This window comes from Diprion similis, chromosome 11, assembly GCF_021155765.1.
Source record: "Diprion similis isolate iyDipSimi1 chromosome 11, iyDipSimi1.1, whole genome shotgun sequence".
Classification (NCBI taxonomy): domain Eukaryota; kingdom Metazoa; phylum Arthropoda; class Insecta; order Hymenoptera; family Diprionidae; genus Diprion; species Diprion similis.
The window spans coordinates 1,875,555-1,896,444 of NC_060115.1; the positions used below are offsets into that span (position 1 = coordinate 1,875,555).

Here is a 20,890-nt window from a genome sequence, read left to right on the forward strand (position 1 = left end):
TTTGTAGCCACAATTGACGTGATCGTAACTTAACGGCGGCAGTTAACGTCTATCGTTGTTGAGTGTTTTTCGTATCCGGAAGTTGGAAAGGCAGACTCCGTTTTACTTACCATGCGTCGATATAAAGTTGAGCAGCTTAAGAAGTGACTAAGAACTAAAAAACTCAAGTAAAATCTTGAATTCCATCATGGAAACCTGCGTATCTAATCAAATCACTGAAAATATCGCATTCTTTAAACTTATACTCACAACTGGTGGGTATTGTTGAAATTTTTTTATAATTACGCAGCTATCATCGCGATCTAATGATTTTTGTCGCAAAATCAAGGCTTCCATTATTCCGCAGCATCGTGATAATGTTGAAGAAGAAAAGGTGAATCATCTTTGAGAACGTGATTGTTTTATCTAAAGTTTCGAGTCTAAATCATTTGTACAGCGATGAGATGATTTTTTACTTGCCATCCCATAGATCAACATCCACAACAAATTCCAATTGTTGCTCGTGTACGAAAAGTTAAACAGAATAAATGCGACACATTCACGCGATGGTAAAGTAGATCGAGTCTAGCTTTTTGATCGATAAAAAAGATCGCTGTAAATAATTTTCCCCACATACTGTAATCGAGAAGTCACATCGCGTACGATATATGTATACCTAAAATGATTATCACAGGAAAAGTGGTGAAAGATAATGTATTTCACATACATTGAGACGTCGATCATTGTTTGCACATTTTATTCATAATAATATCATTTATACATTATATATAATATCCATTTACCGTAAAACTCTGCGTATAAATAGTATATCGGCATATAATAATAACATATTTGCAATAATTCTTCACGTAAATTATAATCTGGCCTTACAGTTTTTCCTTAAGGGAAACTTACGCTGATTTATTGCCTAACAACTTACACGTATATTCTTGCTTTAATATATTTTTTCTTTGTTCAAATTATCCTTACTGTAGTACATATTACTTGCGGTATCATTCTTCATCTGTCGTTATATAATTATATTTTCCAATGTTAACTCAATCACTGGACATTTATCATTACATAATACCATAACCATTATCGTCATTATCATTATTGTTATTCTTATTATTATTATTATTATTATTGTATTAGCGATACAGTATACGTAATAATAGTACATAATGTGTATATGTATATACGACGGTGTGAGTCTATGATAGCATAATTTAGCGTGGTACAGTAGCAGAGAATTTTCCTCGCGTAACATAGCACATGTATACATATGTATATACATATACGTTGTACGCGGATCAACTCTTGTTATTACACGATCATGATAGCTATACAAATATTGTGTACGTGTATACTTATAAGTATGTATAATATTTGGGACAGGTCGACTTCTACGTGCCGTTGCAAATGCCCAACTCGTCTAGGGCCGCGTTTACGTGATCGTCAAGGGGCGCGTCGTCCTCGACATCCCCGTGTTTATAGCCGTTCAAGAAGTGACACGTACCCGGTAAACTGGCCGGTATTTCTTTGGGTAGATTGTCCTTGGTCCTTGGTTCCAGGATGAAACCGGGTCTTTCCGTCAGGCACCTGCGGCAGATGGAAGAGTGGGGGAAAGGGGGAATGCTTAATAGGGTGGAAAAGCGTGAAATCCAGACTCCTTCCTTTTTTCATTTAAATTCATTGAGAGTTTATTTTTCAAACTTGCATCTGCATCTTAAATTTGAATACACACTCACGGATAAGTCGTTGGACTGACGTTTATTCTCAGGGGCTCGCTGGTTGACTCGAATTTGTTCGCCAGCGTGACGTTGTGTCCGAAAAGACAATAACGTGGCATCTTCTTGCCAACCACACCCGCCAGTACTGTCCCCGTGTGAATGCCGATTCTCATCTGAAATAACGTCGCGATGTATGTTTGGTGAGGACTTACGAAGACACGAAGTTAGCTACGCGAAATGACGAAAGAGGGAAAAGTTTTATGGATGCTGTTGGACGTTCGTTGTGGACTGGTTGAGGTATAGCGCAACAAATGATGTGAAATAAAGCTGGGAACCATTTGAGAAAAATGGCTTACTGCCAATAGACAATGAGAAAAAATATGTGGAAGCGTTTCATATTTCCAACAACGCAATGCTGCGGATGAAACGATTATTATCATTCCGGTATTATGGAGCAATTTTCTGAGGCTCGAATCTGTTCCTTTTTCTCGATCACCTGACGACGGAACCTTTTTCCCCCTACCCATAGATCAATACTCGTTTCCCTTTTTTTCACGGCTTCGTTATTTTCTGCCGTTGCGTTATAACCGCGGGAGTTATATTTATTGTATATGAAAACCGAAACTGCGCTGGGACGCAATTTTCTCAGGCTTGGATTGCGGATTTGAAAAAAAATATTTTTCTTGGTTCACGACGAGCTGATATCACGGTCGACGACTATAAATTCGACGCAAATAATTGCAAGGAACTTTCATAAACGGACAGAGAATTTCGCTACAGCGTGCAGTCATCAAAAAGATTTCCCGCATGGCACAGGAATAATCGATCCGATTGTCAGCGATTGTACGGACATTTTGTCTCGATGAAAAATGTTTATCATTCACATTCCGACTTGTAAAATATTACGCAAGAATTACTTCTACCCCTCCCTCCCCTTCGACTCCTCCCCATCCCCCGATATAAGGTCATGTATAGATTTTTAAACCCTCCGCCTTCCCCCTGGGACCCTTGCGTAATTAATGAATGGAAATTTGAACGATACTATAAATTATGAAAATACTTTTCCACTATTAAGACTACATACTGAAATATCCGAAATTTTGGTTTTATGTAAACCTTGTCAGAAAGAAAAAAAAAAACAAAATAATCGATTAATTTTTACCGATTGAATCGAGTCGTGTTCGATGATTTTTCTGGACTCGATTAATCGTCGAAACGATTCTTTTCAGCTCGGTGCCCATCGCTAGTCAGGGGGCTTTAGGAGGCTGACGAATCGCGTAATAACCCGACCAAGAGTCGTTGACGCTGCGGCAGGTTCGCCTTGGTAATTTCGGAAATACAATCGGCCTCTATTACACCGCAATTCTCCGATCAGCCGTGAGTAATTGTGTTCCCGGCAGCAGTTAGCTGGGAATTGAGTATAGCTACCGCGGAATGGAATCGCGATGGTCGAAGGCACGCGTTCCTCTAAGTGACCCACATGCCGTTCGCCATTAGGCTTCTGCACCCATCGGCTCTCGGCTCGTCCAGCTTTCGAGGACCCCCAGAATTCGAGGATCCTTCACCAGACAATAAATAAATAACCTGGCACAGCGGAATGCACGAGGCGTGCAGGAATAAGGGAGGAGTGGGGGTGGGGGTGGGGGTGGGCGATCAATGGTTGGCAGCGGCATCAGTAATTAGTCCGTGACCTCATCCCTCTCACCTTTATCGGTCGGCCGTCGTGTGTCAGGTGCCGAGAGCACGTCTCGATCATCTTTAAGGCCATCCAGGCGATCTGCTGAGCGTGGGTTTTCGTGTTCCTGTGGAGTCCGCAGGCGACGCAATAGGCGTCACCGATCGTCTCGACCTGGTGCGAACAAAACATCCGATAGGGTGCAGGGCTGGTATTATGCTTGAGAACCGGGTTATTCACGCCGCCCGACCCGCTTCGGAAAGCTCATTTCGACTGCCGATCGATCCGTCGTTTCACCTCGACGACGACGACGACGACGACGACGACGACGACGACGACACCGAACCCGTTCGTTGCATGCAACCATTTATTGATTTATTCGCGAAACGGAATTCCCTTGTCGACGAATAATTTACCCCCAGCCCCCCCTGTACTTATGCTTCGCGCGTGCGATAATAAAAGTCGTGAAAAATTTCTACGCCTCGAAACTTTTTCCCGATTAAGGTAATTGTCGAATTAGTATGATGTATATAATACACTTTTATTATATCCTTCCTTCTGCAAGTGCCGAGGGCCTGCGTAATAACAACGAGTTTTATTCATTTTGAAAGTTTCTTTTTCCACCAACCCCTCTTCGAACGAGCGCGTTTCAACCCCGAAGGCATCGGCAGCCGTTTCTACAGGGTCTCGCTAATCGCGCCTTTTTCCCGCTGACTTTAAGGCGCACTTGATCTAGTCTTCGGACCGCGTGGTATTGTCAGAGAAAACAGAACGTCGCGTCGTGACGGAAAAATGGAACGAGGGTGTCCGATAAAACGTTGGATAATCCGCTCTTTGGTGGAAGCAGTGAAAATATTTTTACACTTTGGCAAAAGGCTCGCCAAATATCGGTTGTAAAAAACGCTCTCATCCCTTGGGTTACAGACGGAGTTTATACGCTTAAATGTGTTGTTCCATACCCGGAGCTTTCAATATACGAGGAGCGTATAAATTATTCGGGGATTTCACGAGCGTTCGATTTCGAATTTTCGGATGAAATTTTCCCAGTTCCACGCACGAACCGTTAACCAAACCCTCACGATCCAAACTTTGGGCTGCTTACACAGGACCGCAGAAAAAATTCCGCTCCGGTTCTGCCGCGGGGAGCTATCGAGCGCCGTCCTTCGTCGCTGCTGGTGCAAAGAATGCTAATTTCAGAGTATCGCTTCGGCCTTTGTACGGGCATGCATATGCATAACGCTGTGACACACGCGCTTTTCAACTCGCCCGTTTCACTAAAAAATCCCATTTTCCCGCGTCGACTAACGAGGAAGAACAATAACGTTCGAGTCGTTCCGTTGCTTCGTGTTCCGATTCATCCCCCCTCCCCTTCATTTTGCAACCTTCCGCGGTGAAAAACGAGAAAATAAAATCCATTTTAACTTTTATACCGCGATCAGTTTCAATACCCGTGGCGTAATATAATAATAAGGTAAGTGTACCTGGTATTGACACCTTTATACCCAATTATCGACCCTTTTATCTTTCAACAATATAAATTGACGTCACAAATTGTGAATCTCTCGATGACTGAGACCAATTGCCAGAGGGTTGAACACTGGAAATTCATTTTTTTTTTAATTTTAGAACCAAGGGTCAAAAAGTTGCAACATCAAAAAGGTCAACAATCGGCACACTTACCTTACGCCGATACTTCGATGCACTGCAATACAATGCAAAGAGACATATATATATATAGCGTGTATAAACGTACCTTGTAGACGTCTAACTGGCCGCAGTATATGTCGAATTTCTCGTATATATTCTGAAGCATGTTGATGACCATCATCGGGGTGGCGGTTGAGCAAATGGCAGTGAAGCCGACGATGTCGCTGAATAGCATCGTCACGTCGGCGTAGGTCTTAGCTTCGATCGGCTCTCCTGATGTATAGAGGGGAAGTATGTGTATAACGGGGCGGGGTCTCGCGATTAATACATCCACTTACACCATGACGGTGAAACGTATACGTGTAAGAGGGTTTCCTGCGGTTCAGTCAGGGTGGCGTATGGCTCCGGGTAACGCTCGGCCCATCGTCGTCTGGTTCAATTCAGAAAACGAGAATACTAGAATCCACTCGCTCGCGGGGTTATCGGTTCTCCCCTTTACTTCACCCCCATCCCCACCCCCACCCCCCTTCGAATCATCTCTTGCAAAGAAGAGATATAAGTGCGATTCTCTCGCCTTTTCTCGGTCAATAAGTCAGGCGACCACGAGCTTCGCGTTACACCCTCTAGAGCTGCGAGTGTCCATGTCGTACATACATACGTGGATGGATCATACATGCACGACGTCCCGAAAACTTACCCAGCCAAAGACGCTTCGCTATGTCTGGCGGGAAGATAAGGTGGAGCAGACTGACGTTCTTCTCTCTTTCCGCGTCTACAGCACGGTTCGCTTCCTCGATGGAACTTTTCAATTTATCCATGCGTCGTCTGAGGCCATCCTGCGAAACAAACAAACAACACATGGTCGAGAAACATGAGAGAAGACTTTGGGAAAGTTCGGTCTTATTTTGACCTTTTTTACGATCTGTATTACTGTTGAAGAATATTTTCTGACTACATTTTGGAAATCGATTTACTATCATCGATTCGCAAAGCATCGAGCGAAATTAACGCGAACGATTTACCGATGATCGGAGGTAAACGGTTCTTTTAGCTTTGATCTTAGCGATTTGAGCTGACGAATTGCACGAAACAAAGGTGATCCTTCGAGCATGCGTAATGATCGCTCGTTTTTGTTCCTGAGATGAAAGTGCTCGACTCGACGATGCACGGTGAAGATTTTCTCTAAATCGTGATCAATCAGCGACCAAAAGATGCGGTCACGTATCCACTGGGATGGTAAAAAATTGTAGGTCGAGTTTTTAGAATGCATCACGGGCGGAAGAAGAATTACGGTTTTTCAAAAACGTGTTTATCGCGTTGTCTCGCACGCGTGATGCGTAAGGTGCTACGAAAGACTGGAAAATTGAATGTCAAAGGTATATTATGCATGTATTATACAGGGGACTGATTGCAACCCTTTGTGCTCTGCAAAGGTTGACGAAGAGCGAAAGAGAGTAAAAAAGAGACAGATAGATAGATGAATAGATGGGGCTTATGGAAACACGTATTTAAAGCAGTATCAAGAAATTACAATAAATAGAGATAAAACCAAATGTAAAAGTATGAAGATAGAAAGAAATTAAATGAAATGATCGATGGGTCGATGGGAAGAATAATATCCCGATTTTGAGCTTGGGAGTTGGGGGAAAAAGTCCGCCTTCGTGTCCGGCTTTCGGTGCGTATACAAAAATCCCGAAAGTCCGTAATTCCGTGGCACGAAGCTTTGTTCCTTCCCGTCGTCGGGTGGAATAAAGGAAGCTCTCCACCCGTGACGAAAAAGGGTTTTCCACCCCCGCATTCACCCCGCCTATCTTACCTGCGCTCTTGCCTGCTCGCCGACCAGAATCACGTCCCTGGTAGCGTCGTGGAGCGGAATGTCCGAGATGAAGAGGCCCCGGCCAGTCAGGCCCTCGAGGCCGTTCAGGAAGGGCGAGCTGACGAACAGGATGGAATCCGATTCCGGGCAGTGCACCATCTGACCTTTCAGCTCCAGACCCTGCGAAAACAGCCGATTAACCACCCCGTGAAACTACCCCTTAGAGAGGACCGCCGGCGACCCCCATGAAAGCGAAAGAGCCTTGGACACCCTAAGTGGTAATAACTGCCTATGTATACACTGCTTCTGTATTTCCCAGCTTCGGATGACCGGGAGGATGGATTGCGAGCAGCGGCTTTGATCGCGGGGGATGAGCTTAACAAGTTCATTTCAGTCTCGGAGATCGTCTCGATCCAATCTCGGTCTACCAAGTGCGTATCGAATGACCAAGTTTTTCAACGTCGAGACCCGCACGACCGCGGAAAGCTCTTAAAGACTTTTCCGAGGAAAGTTTTACAGCCCAGATTCAAGCCCGAGAAGTTCGTTCCGAGTGAACAAAGTGAAATAACTCGTCCATTCGGTCAGCGTATGGGTGGTTGCTGGTCGGGCGGTGGAAGGCTTGAACCCAATCAAGTTTTTATTTCGATTATGGTGTTGCTCGATTTTAATGTCATTGATTTTTACAATCGTATGAGAAGCAAATTCTTCTGCTTTTTGCGTCCCCTGGACGGGGTTCGTTTGGTTTTCAAAATTCTTAGGACATTTTGGATCTCAGGCTCATTCATGAAGCTGGGAAACTCGTGGGATTGAAATTCATCGTTATGAATGAACAAATTTGTTGGATATCTGCACCAAAGATATTCAAACAGTCCTCCTCCCTGCCGCTCAGTTTTCGTTTCCTCAGCCCCGAACTCCAATTGTTTGATATAATCGAGATGCAAATAGACCGAGGCAGGCAATTTCCCGAGGTATATACGATATTAAGAGAAAGTTATACCATCCCGGTGGTAATCGTTTCTGATCGTTTTCACCTTGATGAATAATTTCGCATCGGTGGAGAGCCGGTTTAAAGGATTAAGCGGGCTCCATAGCCGACGGAGTGTGAGAGGAATATAAGGGGGTGAAAGGAATATAAAGGAGTGAAAGGTGAACCACGAGTTTAACGCGATAATTAAGCAGCCATAGTAGGTCATTAATTACAAGCTATTATTGTATCAAAACAATTCGAACGATCGAGGCAACAAAAGTTCAAAGAGTTCAAACGCCGAGCCAAACTCCAAGTTTTCGAGTTTTCGGATCGCCCCGGAAAAGTTTGAAGACCTCTATAGATGCGCGTGCCCTACATCCGGAAGTAAATGGATCCCGACCCTTCGACCTTTTCGTCCTTCATCTTCTTGGCCTCTCACCTTCCACCGCGGTAGTTTATAATTAAATTTTCAAACCTCAGCCGCGAATTTTTCAACCCCTGGCGGCTTTCGAAGCGTCAGAACGAACGGCGTGTTGGCGCGCTTCAGGATCTCGTGAAAGCTGATCGTCACGCCCCTCGGTCGGCTGAAGGCGAAGTACGTCGATATGTCCATTCCCAGCCTGTTGAAGAGGTGCCCGAATATCCGCATGAAACCGGCGCCCAGCTGGACGAGCTCGAGTCTTCGGTCGACGACGAAGTGCCAGGGGAAAGCCTTGCAGAAGCTCGTCACGCCGACCATCAGGTCCGAAGCGTGCTTTGACAACGGTTGGAAGCCGCCCGATACGACGTCGCAATCATCCCCCTCATCCTCCTCTTCTTCCTCGTCCCCAACCGTCTTCTCGTATCTTTCCGGTGTTATTCGATATCTGAGGGCATCAAGATCGAGGCATCGCCTTATCTCGCTTGTCAATAACCATGCTCAGTCCCGAGAGAGGGTAGCAGAAGAGAAAGGGATGCCAAGGGGAGGGCAAGAAATAAAACGATAATAAAAATTTGAGAACGGAGAGAAAAGAGCGAGGCTCGAACCCCAGCGCGTGCTTCGAATTCTACGTCGAAACAGAATTGGCAAACCGGGGATTCGACCCGGGCTTTTTTCACAACTCGCAGCGCTGCAGCGAGGGTTGCAATTATAATAATAATCATACGTGCATGCGGACATTTTTTCTTTTCTTTTTTCTTTTCTTTTTTTACACGTACAGACATACTCACACGTCTACACTCGTATGTATGCTTACCTGAAGAATTTCGAGTTATAAGCGTCGGGTAGAACGCGGACGTCGGCTTTGTCGTTGTAGAACTGCCTCGCAATACCTTTCAGGCTGCCAACCAAAAGGTAAGCAACCGGCGGGTGTTCGGTCGTGAAGTGCAGCTCGAGGGCTCCTCGGTTATCCGTGCATACGAACTCGGCCTCGTTTTCCGAGCCCGACTGATGCTGAACGACGTCGTTCACCCCGTCGAGGGTCTTCAGGAAGGTGGACAAATCGTCGCCCAGACACCGGAAGGCTCGCTCCAGGATTCCGACGCACGCCGTCGCTATTAATTCCTGACCCAATTCGTCCAGGAAGCTATTTACATCCGTGTCTGAAAATCAGGCGTCACGACGGTCAAAGAAGTCGAGTATCGAGATATCGAGACTCGCCGGTTTGAGGGGAGGATTCAGCCGGGGGGGGGGGGGGGGGGGAATTCCGGATTTCTAAAGTTCCGGAAGCGCTTAATTCAGAATTATTTGCTGCCGAAACTTTGAGCTAAGATATCAAACTCTGGCGAGACATCAAAGTTTTTAATCGTTCCAAACTCGACGCTTGAAGTTCCGAAAGTGCAAATTTCCCGAAAGACTAAATGCCGAAAGAGCACAAGTCGAAGTTCGGAATGTGCGAAAATGAGAAAATTTTTAAATACGAAACGGCGAAGTTCCGAATGATCGAAAATTTACATTTCTGTGATTGTGAAATTTTACCACTTTGATCTTTCTTTTTTTTGGATTTTTGATATTTTTACGGTCATCCTGATTTTCGGTTTTTCTTATTTTCTGCACCCACTCGTTGAACAAACTACGCCTTGCGAAAATAATTTAATTTTCAGAATTTTACTCTATCGAAAGTACAATTTGAATTTTCTGAATCTTTCATTTCGGAACTTTTGACTAATCGGACTTTCGACCATTCGAAATTTAGTTGTTTCGTAAAACGTTGATTTCTTCACTTCGAGTTTAGACATTAATTAATTCGGAATTAGACGCCTTCGCACCTTTTCAAGTTCGGAAATTCAACCCCAGCCCAAAGGATTCCGCTTCGTATATATTGTTGTTTGAAAAATCGGGAGCCGATATCTTCCCAGGGGATGCATTCCAGAGTGAAATATCGAGCGACTGCAGGGGCCGATTCATCTTCATGAATCGCAGTCGAATCCATCTGTTCACTCGGCTATTTTTACTAAAAATAAATCGCGCCAACAAAAATCGCGGTTCTCGTAGATGCGAAGGTACCGAACGAGTCCCGTAGCTATATACACGGTCACGTGACGAAACTTGATCTAACGATAAAGCGTTGCTCCGAATTAGCGTGAACCCGCACTTCTGGAGAAACGTTGAGCCCTTCATTGTGCCTCCTTCTTCCGGAATAACTCGCAATGTTTCAGGGATCGTCACCAAAACGATGTTCATCCCCGGGAGTATTAGGGTACTCAGAAATCCCGGGTGACGGGAGCCGTGTATACAGAGGGATTAAACGGCACGGGGAGCGAACTAAACGATCCGTGACACTCGGGAACTGAGTTAGGTACGAAACCGTTGTGTGCGAGACTCAGGAGAGGCGGGGGGATAAAAAGCTGGGAATCAAGAAGGCGCCGTGCAATTTTAGCCCGAGGGTGAAGAGTCTTTGCGGGGGTGCAAGTGAGGCGACGTTTCCGGGTCCGCATGCGGAGTGGAGGTCGGTTTAAGCTTGCGCCGGAGATCAAGTCTGCGGAAAATTTCATCTCCTGGCAAATTGAGTGCACCTGAAAACCCTGTTTTTCTTTTCCTGCTTCTCGTCGTCCCGTCCGCCTCACCTTCTCGTCGGTTTTTAAACAGCCGTTGGTTCCAGCTCCATTAATCATTCGGCACGCGAACGCGAACGCGAACGCAGTACAGCCGCCAACCTCACGCCTACTGCAATTAATTTCTGCTCCGTTTGTTCCTCGACGAGTTTTCCCTCCTTCAACCACCGCTAACGATCATCGTCTCGACGACGAAACTCGTCATCGTGACACGTGCCGTACGTGGAGGTATGTAACTACGCGAAATACCATCAGTCGCTGCAGGGTCTCAGATGACGAACTTTAAAACTTACCGACTTTTGGCAACTTTCGAACTTGAGAATCGAATTCATCAAATGATTTTGACTTTTTTTTCTTCAGGTACAAATGCTTACACCCTCTCGAGACAAATTGAACAAGCTATCTGTGAAAAATAGACTTTCTGAACTTTTTTCACAAACGTGAAACAATCCTTTCATAGATCAGAGAAACGATCTAGACTGACCGGTAAGTTTTATCTCGATATAAATGATGATGATATTTCTAAGCACGTGCGAATTATGAACTATAAGTTTCGCGAAATCGGACCGCATCCAGTTTTTTTCTCGGCGTACATCTTTCTCATCGCTCTCTCTTTCGCTCTCAACTTCTGCTTCTTTTTTTCAGTTTTATCTTCTCCTCCTCTATCAGGCTCGACGCGCGCGAGGTAAGGAAAGATTGATGAAATCCGATAGCACGTGGCCGTCGAGCCGTGCAGCGCAAAAACGTCCAGGTCGGTGGCTGGGCGGGTTATGGATATACGAACACTTTTGTCCCGGCGGGTTTCGCGGTTCTCATCGCTAGAAACCTCCCCATCCCTTATTTCGGACCGAAAAAGGTTTCATCTCATTCCCTCCCGCTCACACCGCCAGCTCTTGCGGTCCCTATCTTGTTTTCCTTTTATGAGCATCGTGCTCTACCGATTCCTTCTTCGTTTTTTCGTTTCGCACGTTTCGGACCGCGCATACGCCTCTGAAAAGCGTGAAATATAAAACGTGTAAAATTAAAAGGATACGGGCAACGTAAGGAGAAAAGAAATTCGCGAAATGCAAGAAGGCAAGAGAATGACGCGGCCTAAAGTATATAGCATAGGCCAAACAAAGCGACGCTACAGGAGCTCTTGTTTGTTCGTATAAAAGTCCGATCCACCTGTCGTTTATTTTCCTCCTTCAACCGCTCTCCCAGTTTACGTCCGCCCCTCCGAGCCCCGGGACGAAAAGTCCTTTTCCACCCCTCGGCTTTCGCGAGACACGCTTTTCCCCTGCGGGGTGTAAGGCGCGTTCTTCTTTACGAGCGTCCGTATGCCTTCCATTTTCCGTGCAACCCTGGCTTACACACCGTATGAGCAATTCTGTATCGCAGAAATGGCACTACGGATGACTTCCGGGGTTTCCGATCGTAACCGAATCACTGAATAACGTCCTTTGCAGGAGGTATGGAATATGGATGGTACGGGGAGTAGGATGAAAACGCAGTTAAATTCACCGCCATCGCTTCTACCTTCCTCGCCAATTTTCTATTCGACATGCATAATGACCGAGGAATCCAAGCTTCGAGTATGCAAACGAGAATGCGAGTTCCAATGTGCAGGACTAAGGAAGAAAAATTTTGCTCGAGAATTGGGGAAACGATTTTATATGCAAGATTAATTCTTCGACCTGAAAATCACTTCTTTGTCGAATATTTGTTTATCGCTTTAGTTTTTAAAAGTCTTTACCCTGGATAAAAATTAATCGTAGGCTTAATACTTTGAGGAAAATATCTTCTTTTTTTCTGTACTTCGAATTGCTTCCGGTGATCGATTGAGCTCTCAAATTAATCACGCGCCTTGTCAAGTAGGTGAAGAATGAATGGCTATGAGTTGTTTGTCGTAAACGCGCCTTTGGCCGGGTTCACAGGTTTTACAACTTGACTTAGCTCGGACTATTAAGTCGCAAAAGTTAAACAAGTAGACAAATGCACGAGCGCAGCTAGGCAGGCGATGTAAAATATAGAAGCGACCTAACGCGTGACGGGACGGAGATCGTAAATCAGTAGGCATACACGCGTGTTATGGATGTACGTATGTACTCACGCGTGTAATATATCAGGCGAAGAGGGAAGATTTAAATTGCTCCGTTTCACCGATATTATTATACGCGCGGGAAACGTAGGTATAACACGAAAGCCATGAGCGATAAATCAGCGGGTGCAGGGCGATAAAAAAAAAGGCAATAAATAAATGAATAAATAAAGAGGAAAGAGGAAAAACGATATACGGTATAATTGCGATATTTATCGCGACGGTGAAAATGAACAAGCGAGAAAAAGAGAAAAGAGAGAGAGTTGGGAAAGTAAAAAAAGCTCGACTCTCATCGAAACGAATATAAGCTCCAGCTTTTCCATATCCTTCCTGGCGGATTTCGTGGCACTATAACGGCTGTTGAAATCCTCTACTCATATCTCGACTTTTATAAGTCGTAGTGAAATATACGACTTTGTTATACAGCGCATAAATTGTGCATGCGACTGACACTCGACTATCTACCTTATATGTATGTCCAAACATCCGTATAGATAGATGAAAGGAAAAAGCGGACAAACAGAGGAATTCGCGAGGATGAAGTGTCGGGTAAATTCTCATCCGTGCAGCAAGCGGTGGGTAGGCTTTGAATCTGCGTGTATAATTGTGTAGCAAGTACCGGGTTGATTTGTTTGCTCAGCACACACGAGGGTTGGGGCGCAGAAGCTGAGCTGCTCGACGATTAGCTCGCGAGGCTCGTTGGATCGTCGTGTAAAAAGTGGCTGGATTGTTTGTCGGAGGAGGAGGCGTGCAAGGCACTTGGTCCAAACCGCTTGTGACAGCTGGAAGAGAATTATACCCCGGAGGTATCGGCCACCGCGACGAGCATCGCAGCGTCGAGGGGTGAATCCGCAAATGGAAAAGCTCCCGTTAAATATTTATCGGCGGTGTAGGCGGCGGTATTTATTTCTCTCTTTCCGTCTGTCTCCTCCTCGTGCGTGTTATTCCGATTGCTGATACATCTTCGCTACCATCGCTCTTCCGTTTCCACCCCCGCCCCTTCTTTGCCAGGTTATGCCTACCATCAACTCTCAAAAGTCGGACGTACGCGGCGCGAATTACTCTCCATACGAATTCGTATCAACCCTCGCAACCTACGACGACGATTTAACTTTTACAATCTAACTTTCTTCAAACGCCTCGCGCGTAGGCATCCGCCTAGAGCGTTAAGATCCGACGCTCGTTTCGCGAGCTTCAAACGAGGATTTCACCGCTTCAAGCTCTGCTTGGTAGTCGAGCACGTTTCGTTGTTCCCTTCATCCGCAGAATGTAGGATTCGAGAGAAAAGCTCAAGTCTTTGGAACGACGAAAACTGAAACCTCGAATTTTTACGAAGTAGCAAAATGACTGAAACAATTAGCGTAACAACAGCAAGCTTGAACTTTGGGTTTGCGTCACTGATTCCAATTTCTTCGGTGTATAGCTTGAGGAATTGATTTTTTTTTCCAAAAATAATTACGCCGTGACCCGAGGCTCCGCATTTTTCTCCATTTGTCAAAGTTAATTCGTACCGGTCTTCTGATTAATTATTCTTGCGTCGTCGCGAAGACGGTGGAACAAAATGAGGAGGAGGAGTTGGAAGGAAAACGTGGTACCAGAGTTCCTCTTATTTTCCTTTAGTATTTTCGCATCATCTTTTTTCTCCTCATTCTTCCTTTCGCCTTAAGCGCCTTCCACGAAAATAGTAATTCGATCATTTTTCCACAAGTCTTATCCCAGATTTCCGGCTATACTCAGAAACCACTGAACTAGTTCGCAAGTTTTTTTCAACTTGAAACTGACTAAGCGAAGGATAATATTTTCTGCCTTATTTTATCTCAGATCGAAATCTTTCCAGAAGTAATTTCTCTCACCGTCAATCAGGCTGAAAAATCCTCGCATTTATAACATAAGACTTTGAACGTGAAAGCTCACAACAAGTAGATATAACGAAAACGGCATCCAGATTTTACGGACACGAGTAGTAAAATTGAATGGAATGTTTTTTTAACACCGCGAATTCGCGGCACGCCGAGAGGGAAAGATAACAAAATGAAATTAATCCACGGCTCGTGAAATCGCGCGATTACTCGTCTGCGAATGAAGTTTATATACCTATCGAGTTTGCTTTGAACGGGGGCGGAAAAGAGGCGAGGGGTAGTTCGGCAGTGGGCATCCCCGTCCATAAACTCACCGCGTGGCGCTTTCATCTTTGAATTTAGCCCCGGGTTGCTGGAAGGATGCCGACACCAGCCGACTATAACTGTCCGTGGAAGTTTCGAACTTCCTTTTCAGGCCCATCATGCCTATCCGTCTCTCAAACAAGACGATAATCAAGCCACTTGGGCCACGCTGTAACCGTTACACAAAGCCCTTCTCATACCTATCCGAGGCTCGATTCAAGGGGGCGAGAAAGACTTCCTCGAGTTAAGCGAAAATGAAAATGAAAATGAAAATGAAAATGAAAATGAGAACAGCGGGACGCCTCGAAATGCCGCCGAGTCTAGACGCCGTGGCTTCTTGTTAAGCCCCATAACTTGAGGTGTAAACCGACGTACTCGGCAAATAGTCCAATCCAACTATCTCATGTCTAAAAAGTTTCTCCCTGTTAAACCGGGAGGAATTCTGGAGCACAATTTCGCTTCGAACCAAACTTCTCAAAGTGAAAAGGCCTGGAACTGTTGGAAGGAATTAGGTAGACGAACGTCTTCGATGCAGCGGTAACGCATCCATTTGTTTGCGGATGTAAAGTTTTCCTCGCAGCACGAGGCGGCAGAAGGGAGAAAAATTACCGCTTTTTATCCCCCGTCAACAAGTTTACAAGCCATATACGACCGCGTCCGCACTCTCGGCGAGACGGTAACAACCCCGCGGTAATACGCATAATACGCCCGATACAGCCCTTGGCTGTTGACACCTTAATGCCATTATATATTGACATAATAGTAAATTCGTTACGTTCCACCAGCTCGCCGCTCCCTTTGATCGTCACTCGTCAGGATCATTATTGTTTCGGTTTATACGGCTAGAGCAGTAAAGCCTAACTCCCGTAAAATTGTTTGCTCACGCTTTCGGTCATAATTTACCTCGTTACGGTACAACTTGTCCGCCTCCCTGTCCTCTTATAATTGCACTGTACAGGCCACGTGGCATGCGCCGGCGAAAATTGAATATACCTTAAAAAAAATGCACTTTGATGGAGAGAAAATAAGCTAATGTGTAAAGAAAAAGAAAACGAACAAAGAAACGAACGTCACAGAGATAAGATTGAAATGTATTTTTTCTTCCTTCGTTATGATTTATTATTACTTTTTGATTTTTATTTATAATTCTCATTCTTCTTCTTCTTCTTCTTCTTCTTCTTCTTTCCCCTGAGTCTTTTTTACTTTACACTTTTGCATAACGAAATTATTAATGCGCGCGGGACGCGATGAAAATAATTCAAGTTTAACTGCGCGAGGAGAGGTGAAAGAGAGGGAGGAAGGGAGGATATGGAGGAGGAGGGAGGAAGGGGAGGCGCGGAATTACGCTGGGAAATGGATCGGAATGGAACTATTTAAACCGGGTGAAATTTAAAAGTGGCTCTCTCCCTCCTCCATCTCCTACTTCTTCGGCTTTGAATGTCAACGGAGCTTTTTTGTTATCCCTCAAGATCGTTCGACGCCTCGAAATGCAAGTCGCGCGCGCGCTAATTGAGGGGATTTCGAAAGAAAAATTGTGGCAAATTAAAAAATAGATATATGACGCATAGCCAGGCTAATATAATTACCCTCGACGATTGGATCGATGAAAAATTTTTATTCCAAAGAATTTTAACCCTCGCTTCGCTTTGAGGGGTTGTGAGGGTTGTTAGGGAAATTCAAGGGGCTAGTTAACCCTCGACGAGTTACCAGTCAATTAGTGCCACTGCATTTTTTACAGCCTTGTAGCCAGCTGGTATCGACTTTTAGACATATATATACAGTCAATTATTCAGAAGCTCTAACGATGGACTGATTATACTAAGATAAGGGCAGACAGAAATTGACGATTCGAGAAGCTTTTTCCGAATATCTAAAGAGGAACTTGAAATTCTTACGGCTAGCTGAATATTTTACAAATTTTCAAAATTTTCCAAAACCTTGAATCACGTTTAACAGACCTCAGGTCTGTTCCACTTTAAACAAAATCGATTCAACCAGACAGATTTAACCTATTTCCGTTGACTGAAAGAAGTTAAGAATAATACCAAAGGTAACGATCATCTCACCACAACTGCAATTCAGGGTTTCGTAGACGTCCTGAAGAAGGTTGTAGTTGACATCGGTATCGGGATTGTCGAGTAATTTGTTCCTGAAATAAGAGAAAAGCTCGTGAAAGTATCGTCGTAGACAGAAATCGAATGGAGGGTGTATCCATTAGAGAGAAGTACTGAAAAGAGGGCGGCTAATTCGATTATAAACTGAGCAGCCGGCCCGCGCTCGGTTCAAGGGAGGTTCGGGCGTTTGTCGCTATCGAGAAGAAAGCTCGGAGGGTTATCGTCCATTAGGATCACGTTTTCGGGAGTCACGTGTCGGCGACGTCGCTCCTTTCTTATTGTCCTTTCTCTCGTCGCAAAGATGGAAGACGGGGGTCGAATTCGGGGCGAGAAAAGAGACGCGTGCGCCTCGCGAGCACGCATCGGCCTCTTTGAATGCCATTTCCGTTGCGGTATGGCCGCACGAAAAGCGCGCGGAAACCCGCCGTGCCCGAAGCGAAATACGAAATACAATCTTCCCCGAATTTATCGCCCGGAAACTCATCCTCCAGAATCGCATGGACGCGCGTTGGGCTCAAACGAAGCGAGACGAGGACGAGGACAAGGACTTTCCGTCTCCTGGCCTCCTCTTCACCCCCAGGACGCAGGACGAAAAAATCAGGTGCCAGCGTTTCATCCCTTATATATTAAATCGCCGGCTCTTTGCTCCTCGCCGCTTCTACGAGGCATTGAAATTCGGACGTAGATTGAGATTATTAATTATTAATAATTATCATACTTACAAGGCGGCCGACGTCGAGATCGGCAGCTTCTCCTTTTTCACCACCGTTCCAAGAGCCGTCGCAATAGCTTCGTCCTGAAAATCGAAGATAAAGATGCGAATCGGAAAGACGAAATTCAACACGCCGTCTATAAGCGGAGATATTACCAACGCCACGGACAGAGTCGGGGGAAGATCGTTGATTAAGATTCGGAGAGAAAAGGCGAGGGTGGAATTAGGGGGAGGAAAGAAACGTCAAGCAAGCAGCAGCGCGGGGCGAAAGGGGTGCAGCGAAACTTTTCAACCCCCAATCACCGTGAATCCGAGTTCTTGCAGACGCTCCCTTATAACTCAGGGGGTGATAAAAGAATTTCAAGAAGGAAAAATAAAAAAGAATATGAAACGAAAGTAATGAGAAATATTAGCGCGGTAGAGCAGAATGACTTTTCTTTTTCGAATTCTCTTTTTTCCTCTCTTTCATCGTCCTCTTTGCTCTCTTCTGCATTTTATGGAATACTCGATGCGACTATCAATTCGAGTTTCACAGAGCTTCGGAAAGTTCCCAACTCCGATTTCAGCTTTTTTCTCTTCGACGATATATGTAATATAGCTATAGACTTATGTATAACTCGCCTCGTGTATTTACCAAGTTTTCTCTTCATTTTTCCCCGAGCAATTTTCTCCTTCTACGAACCGTTTTATGCCCCAAGTACCCACGTTCCCGCTCTCAAAACACTCCGGGATGATGTTTATCCCTTTTTCGATAATAATAATAATTCTTTGCCTCGGAAGTGACAATCTGACGGTATTTTTTCGCTTTGAAATATCTTATTTATTTAGTATATCTACAGACCGCGATTTCAGCGGGATTTCCGCAACGTTTTTTTCGCCTCGAAAGTCTTATACAATCCGGTGAAAAATTGTACCAAACTCAACTTCTGTCGTGGCCGAAATTTTTTTATTGAAAAATTTTTACTTTTACAATTCCATTCAATCAGAGCTTCAATCACGAAGGATAAACGAGCCGCTGAAACTTCGTTCATTAGTCGTTGCTACGAGTCTGAAAAATTCTTCTATTCAGAAATCAAGCACTTGCATGACTCGATCTGCATTTCCAAGGTACCAAGGCTTCAAGTAAGCGCATATCAAGCTTTAAATAATCCATTCCTCTACGAATTCGTGGGGAGTGACTCATAGCCACGAGTATTTTCCCTCAACCCCATCAGGCGGGGGATTTCGGCCGGTCCGCGATGATGATGGATCCGGTAAGTTTTACATACGGCTGATGCTGTTCGGGTTAGATTGATTAGATTTGCGAGGATCGAGCGAGTCGGCGCGAGTTCCCTTTTAGCGTGCAAATCTACCGACAGGCGAGGGCCGCGCACACATCACGGGGGTGTTCATCATTCACCCTCACTCTCGGAAAAGCTCCTCCTCACCCCGTCGAGATGCATAATCTGAAAGACTGTCAGTTCGCAGTCATGTTAGCATCCCGGATCCCGGATCCCGGAAACCACCGGGTGCAGTCGGCATTGCCATCCATCTGGCGAACGTCTTGGGCTTCCGGTTTATCCGACGCGTTTCATTACGCGTGGGACGGAAAGTCGTTGGGTCATGACTGCACCGCAAACGTCGCGATCGGCGGCGAATTTTCCCCAGAATACAGCATATCGATAACCCGATTTGCCGATGGGGTGGCGAGTCGGAAGGGATGTCAGCGCGGAATCGGGAAGAAAAACAGCGGACATGCGGGGCGCGACTAAAGTGGGGATAATTGAATCAGTTAACCGAGAATCACACGCTTTCGGCGAAAAAACTGGGTGCTCGATCAGCGAAGCGGAGGTCCTTTTGTCAGGTGAGGTCAGCCGAATAAAGGACGAGGACCTATACCGAAAGGGAGCAAAAGTCCGGCTATAAAGCGCCTCGGTTAGAGACCCTGGAAGTGCAGAATGATCTGACGAAATCGGCAAAAGAAAAATCGGAGAAAATCGGGGGTAATTTCAAGTGCATGGCGTATTACCGAGGGATTGGTAAGAACGAGGACCGCCGCTCTAAGGTGCTTCAGGTTCAGGGTCTGCGTGGCTTCTTGATCGTCGACTTCGTCGCCGACGAACGACGTGATCTGCACGGATGATTGTCGCGGCGGTCTCGTTCGGTGATCGTGATCCCCGGGTCGACGTTCCTCCTGATCGCCGCAACCAGTCGCCGGCACGTGTCTCCAAGAGAATGGACAGGCCATTTCGCACCCCGTCCTGGTCCTCTTCTTCCTGCTTTTTATCCCTCGATCCTCACCAAAACTGCTGCACGTACTGTCCCGCGGCTTCTTCACGGCGTCGTCTGCACCATCAGCTTCTTCGACGAGGTGCAGGGATCATGTTCATCGAAAACGATCACCGGCGCTGAGGAAGCGAGAAACGCGCTACTGTCCCATCGTAAATTCGGCGCGTTTAACGAGCCGCGAATCTGGGCACAGGTGACTCTCGCGGTCCCAAATCCGGGTTCTTAAAAACGGTCCACAGCGGTTGGATTATCCCTGAAACGGTCCTCCGGTAGCCCCGCGTCTCCATGACGCGGTCATTAAAATCACGGCGTTTAATCCGGACTCGATCGGAATTACTCGGTGCGCGTTAGGGGTGGAAAAAAATGATAAGAAATAGACGAACACTTGATACACACATGGGTGTGATTCGACCCGTTACGCCGGCCTGCAGCCCCCTATTAAGTGCCGATTTTAAGGTATCCAAGGAGGAATCGCTTGCGACGATGGCGCGGTATTATGGCAACATGCCGCAGCGCCGGTGGTGACGAGGCGCGTAGCGCCATACTGGATGAAAATTGACCGAGGGAGTTCTGCCAGCTCCGCGACCACCACCACCGTCGTCACCACCACTAGCGCGAGCAGCCACCCTCCGCGAGTTCGGGGGCTAACGCTGCGCGAACCCACCCTGAAACGGGTGGAGAGGGATGAAGAGGAGAGGAGGGGG

The 20,890-nt window shown here is 45.8% G+C and overlaps 2 protein-coding genes across 2 annotated transcripts in view; one reads left to right on the top strand and one right to left on the bottom strand.

The window, feature by feature from the left end:
• The window catches only part of LOC124412724, an 84,382-nt gene that overhangs the window by 18,091 nt on the left and 45,401 nt on the right, over positions 1-20,890 (top strand). The gene's annotated exons all lie outside the window — the stretch shown is intronic.
• LOC124412599 (head-specific guanylate cyclase) lies at positions 940-20,145 on the bottom strand. Its single transcript, XM_046892611.1, has 11 exons — positions 19,927-20,145; positions 17,929-18,002; positions 17,159-17,241; positions 9,053-9,398; positions 8,293-8,683; positions 6,851-7,030; positions 5,732-5,870; positions 5,141-5,307; positions 3,418-3,561; positions 1,731-1,885; positions 940-1,581 (listed from the first exon to the last, which is right to left on the bottom strand). Exons 1-11 carry the CDS (start codon positions 20,143-20,145, stop codon positions 1,386-1,388), a joined length of 2,094 nt encoding a protein of 697 aa, XP_046748567.1. The 3' UTR covers positions 940-1,385.